The sequence below is a fragment of the Limulus polyphemus genome, unplaced genomic scaffold, assembly GCF_000517525.1.
Source record: "Limulus polyphemus unplaced genomic scaffold, Limulus_polyphemus-2.1.2 Scaffold372, whole genome shotgun sequence".
In the NCBI taxonomy this organism is placed as follows: domain Eukaryota; kingdom Metazoa; phylum Arthropoda; class Merostomata; order Xiphosura; family Limulidae; genus Limulus; species Limulus polyphemus.
The window spans coordinates 560,746-565,771 of NW_013665982.1; the positions used below are offsets into that span (position 1 = coordinate 560,746).

A 5,026-nucleotide genomic window follows, 5' to 3' on the forward strand; every position below is an offset into this window, starting at 1 on the left:
TGTTTTTTGCTTTTCTCTCTTCAGATATTATACATTATGGAACATTACATTAAGTGAAACACTGTTAGACTAGATCAGAGATAGCATGCTTACAAGGAGTTTGTGTGGCAAACTTCTTGGAGAGTCTGGAATACTGCCATCTTCAGTCAACTGGAGCCAGAATAAGGCAAGATTAGCCAGAAACATGGAATTATAAACACAATTTTTTGTGATTTTTCAAGAAATCCAGTAGATCTACTTTTAAAAGTATTTCTTCTAATTCAATTGGTACAAGTGGACTATTCCATCAAACTGTAACTAAAATCCACTTTGTAATTGGTCTTTATGGAACAACATCTGTTCGTTATCTGATATCCTTGGCTTAAAGTGTAAAGTATATGTAATTTTGGTCACAATTGCTATTCCACTCATTAGTTTTCATTGAGGTCTCATTAACCATTTTTTATGACACTGCTTCATTTAGTCATGTGCTTAATCTAAACAATTGCATTTTTTTTTCTCTCAAATTCATCACATCTGTTTGGTTCTAGAATTCATAGCTGTTAATTTCAAGGTCAAGACTTTGAATGTGTATCTAGCTAACTCATACATTGGGTTTCCAGCTGGTCTCCTCTTATTTGGTATTATGGATCATATAACTATCTTTGATCTGTTGCTTTCTTTATACCACACACTATGTATGAAATATAAGCTTACTTCTTGAAAATCTTTAATATAATTAGTATTTGTGTTTCACAAATACTTCAAATCAAAGGATGCATCAGTCCCCACTTCCCCCAAGAGAATTCATTGTGTCATATGATTTTACACAAATAAGGACTAAAATCAGTAAGGATAAAAGTGGCATTTAGAATATATTTTATTTATTTAGATGGTAAAATACGGTTTGGACTTTAAATTGCTTTCAGAAATTTTAGGTTGGTCACTTCCAACTGAATGTTTCTGGTATTCTGTTACGACAGCGAAAGTCACGTGACGCTAGTAACACGTCATTGACTTCTAGAAATATCCTGTTCCTTCATGAATGCTCTAGCATTTACTAGATATGTGTTAGTCTTGTATATATAAGACGGTCACAATATAAGACTATAGCATCGTAGTGTAAAATCATTAAAGCAAACATATTAGCTATAGCTGTTGTAATTATTTTAGAATGATTATAGATCTATAAATAGATATAAAAAAATTTCATTCATTATAGTGGTTGTTCACAATTTTTCTCATTTTCAGCAGCAACTTCATCAAATGTTGTGGACAAAAACACTTCTTTACTGTTTCCCAGTGGCATTTAATGTGTATGCTTCAGTGGGTGATAGGATAGGGTCATGAAAAACATATTTTTTGTACATTCATGAAACTGACAAAAATTATGAATTTCCCCATAGTGTAAAATAAATTTTGATTGCTTTCTCCTTATTTTATTTCTTTGATAATTACAAAACATTTGGGCAGCTAAACACCAGTGTAACATTTTATGAAACATTTTCTCAGCAAGGTTGCACCATTCTCTCAATGTATTTGCAAGATAGATTTCTGATAGCATAATACATACACAATAAGTACCTCTTCTCTTTTTCTTTGTGAGTTGTGAAGCTTTCAAATATCAAAAAGCCATGTTATTTTAATTTTGAAATATCATTTGAATTATCCATAAGTTTGTGTATTAAATCAATCATTTTATTTTTTCTGGTGAAGTGATATGAAAAACCTCTTTTTTTTTTGTTTAGTAGTTGTTTTTTTTTGTATCCATTTTTCAATGAATGAAATTTTTCATTTGGACCATTTTGAAAATAACCAATTATAATTATTGTTTCAAAGGTAACGTTTTTAAAGACTTTAAGATGTATGCTTTGTATAATATTAAAAAGACTTGTATTCTGTTTTATATCAACTTGGGAATATATTTCAAATTGATTTTGTAAAATATTGGTCTGTTTTGCTAAATAAAAATCTTCACTACAAGATGTTTGTAATATTTATCAAAGTATAATTAAATGACTTAATATTGAACAGTTATTCTAGCATGGTTTTTATCCATTTCCTCATTTTGTTATGTGTATATAGTTGTTTTCTTCATAATATTGATGTTCCAGGCTCTACGGATAGTTTTACAAACCATTGAGAGCCATGCCAATCGTTATGGGCGATATATTGTTCCCTTGCTTTCCCTTAGTGCTGACTTTTATGTGCGAGTTTTTGTTAAAATCCATACCAGTCCAACAATAGTGAAGCAAAGCACAAGGTGAGTTAGAACTCTGGTCATGTACATTTATATTTAACTAAATGAAATGTTTGTGCATTCAATCATTGGCTGTTGATTACCCATCTAACAGTCATTTTATACAACACAATATTTTGAATACTTCTACATTTTCATTACGTTACAGCTTAGTATACTCATTGAAGGGCCTTTATGTCTTTATTAGTTGCATTTGAAAAATTTTAAGACAAAACTTAATAGTCCACTTATGATATCAATAAAGGGTTTGTGCGTAACTGTTGATAAGAAAGAACTTTTACTTGGAATTGAGGAAACTTATTACCAATTAATATGTTTAATACATATTAAAGTATTTTTGTTTACAATTCTTATTATCATGATAATTGACATACTAGTTTAGTATTTTAGCAATGTCGAGTTGTTAAGAAAATAAAAATAGTACCATTTCTTAATATATTTTATTTTGATGTTTCTTATAGCAAACTAGCTATGGTGTTTCTATGTTCTGGATGTGAAACATATAATCTTCAATACTTGGGAAAGTGTATAGAAAAGGAAAAGGGGTAAGGTATTACTTGTTTTGGTTTTCAACTGTATAAGATATAAAACTGGAACTTTAATAGTGCTTGATATATTTTTTCAAGAACAGTTTGTTAGTTTCTTAACATACCAAAATGTCGATGAATGGTGGTGAAGAAGATATTTGTTACTCCTATGGTACAGTCTTATGTGTTAACAACCCCTTAGTTAATTTGTAAATTTTTTTAAATTTTGATTTTTTCTTTCTGTTTGCATGAATGCAGAGAGTTAATCAAGTGAATAGCATGGCTTCTCCTTACTCTTGCTAAACACAGGACTTTTACCTACTGATTGGTCATTAAGTGTGATATCTTGTAAGAAAGACAGTTGTCACTTCACTGTGATGTTTTGAGCTAGAAAGGTGTTTTTTCTTTCTGAGAATTAGGCAATTGCTCAGGGCTTCCATGCATCTTATGCTTGAATGTGTATGGCTTTAGTTCTAAAAGAGCATGACATTGGCATGAGCAACCTGGAAATTTTATTGTTATGTATATTTAAAACTAAACTCTTCTCCTTGTTAAGTAGCTTTTTCATGTATCAACTTCTGGATAGACTTAAAGTTTTGCTAGAGAATTTGTGAGTAGGGGAGACCGGGGCTAGTTGTTACAGGGGCAAGTTGATACAGTGCCTCTAGCTCTTCTTGAGATTAATAGACGACGATAGTTCATGGACCATCGAACACGTGTTGCACAAGCTTTGTTTTAATGGCGGCATGAATAAGATCAGTCATGAAATAAAAAATGTATGTACATTTGCTGTTTTTGCATACCTAAACTAAAAAAAAAAGGTCTAGGAAATATCTATTTACTCTTTATATACTGTGTTTTGATACTGTTCTTATTAGTTGTAGACTTTGATAGTTAATACTTCATAATATACGATAAAATTGAGTTATGTTGTTTGACGATGAATTAGTATGGAGACATTGTTATACCCCATGTTGATATGGGGCATGTTGTTACATGCTGTAACAACATGCCCCAAAGTTAATCAAAAAGGTGTAAAGCAAGTGGGGCTGATAACCTCAGGTGAAAGAGGTACACTTGTGACAATCCTTCCTGCAGTCAATGCATTAGGAAACAGTGTTCCTTGTATGTTTATTTTCCCACGTGTCCATTTCAAAGATCACTTCCTAAACGGGGGACCAGCTGGATGTATCGGTGCAGCATATCCTTCAGGTTGGATGATCGAATATAATTTTCTCAAATTCATGGAACATTTTTGTGAAGACAGTCAAATGTTCTAAGGATCATCCTATTGTTCTTCTCCTTGATAACCATGAGTCACATATCAGCTTAGATTGTATCAATTTTTGTGTGGAAAATGGTATAAATCTTCTCTCGTTCCCACCTCACTGTTCACACAGATTACAGCCCCTGAATAGAAGAATATACGGGCCTTTCAAGAAGTATTATAATGCAGCAGCTGACAGTTGGCTAAAGAAGAATCCTGGAAAAACAATGTGCATTTATGACATACCAACCTTAGTAAATCAAAGCCTTACATGAGCACTTACTCCAGAAAATATCAAGAAAGGTTTTCAAGTTTCCGGCATATATCCTTTTGACCATCATATTTTTTCAGATGATGATTTTCTACCCAGCGACGTAACAGATCGCCCCTTGCCAAATGAAGTATCAACAGAAAACTTGGAGAATCATCTACTAGTGAAGACGTACTAATGAATAGTCCTCCTATCAACAAGAAAACATCAGACCTGCTGAGGAATCCAGAGATGATAAGACCCTTCAGGAAGGCATCCCCACAAAAGACCAAAATAACCAGGAAAAAACGATATTTGGCTATTTTGACCTCTACACCAGAAAAAAACAACAACTCCAGCTTGAAAAAGATGACAGAGATAAAAAGAAAACGAAAAAGAGCGGTCACGTAAAAGGCGCTAGCGCTGGTAATAAAGGCAAGAAAAAAGCGAAAAATCGGATGGAAGAAACTGAGTGTCTTCTATGTGGAGACCTGTTTAGTAATTCTGTATCCAGAGAAGAATGGGTGCAGTGTACAGTCTGTTATAAGTGGGCTCATTATGAATGCACAGCAGGTGAAACTCGTGGTCCATCTATTTGTGAAAATTGTGATTGTGACACAGACTAGAACTATAACCATTTGTGATGACGAGGAACCCACTTTGAGACTAATAATGGCTGGAGACGGCTTGAATGGGTAATGAAAAAAAACTTTAATATAAGTTTAACATAACAGCAAATGTAC

At 32.8% G+C, this 5,026-nt stretch overlaps 1 protein-coding gene across 8 annotated transcripts in view; it reads left to right on the forward strand.

Moving 5' to 3' along the window:
• LOC106457777 (tRNA (guanine(26)-N(2))-dimethyltransferase-like) overlaps positions 1–5,026 on the forward strand; it is a 52,279-nt gene that overhangs the window by 18,648 nt on the left and 28,605 nt on the right. For 5 of the 8 annotated variants that reach the window (XR_002610250.1, XM_022383808.1, XM_013917221.2 and 2 more), the window contains exons 6-7: positions 2,094–2,242; positions 2,701–2,784. The exons of the other annotated variants lie outside the window; for them this stretch is intronic. Coding sequence is in view for 4 of the 5 variants with exons in the window: in XM_022383808.1 (XP_022239516.1) it covers positions 2,094–2,242; positions 2,701–2,784 (233 nt within the window). In the remaining variant the exon portion in view is untranslated. The remainder of the gene's footprint in view (positions 1–2,093; positions 2,243–2,700; positions 2,785–5,026) is intronic. 8 annotated transcript variants of the gene reach the window in all.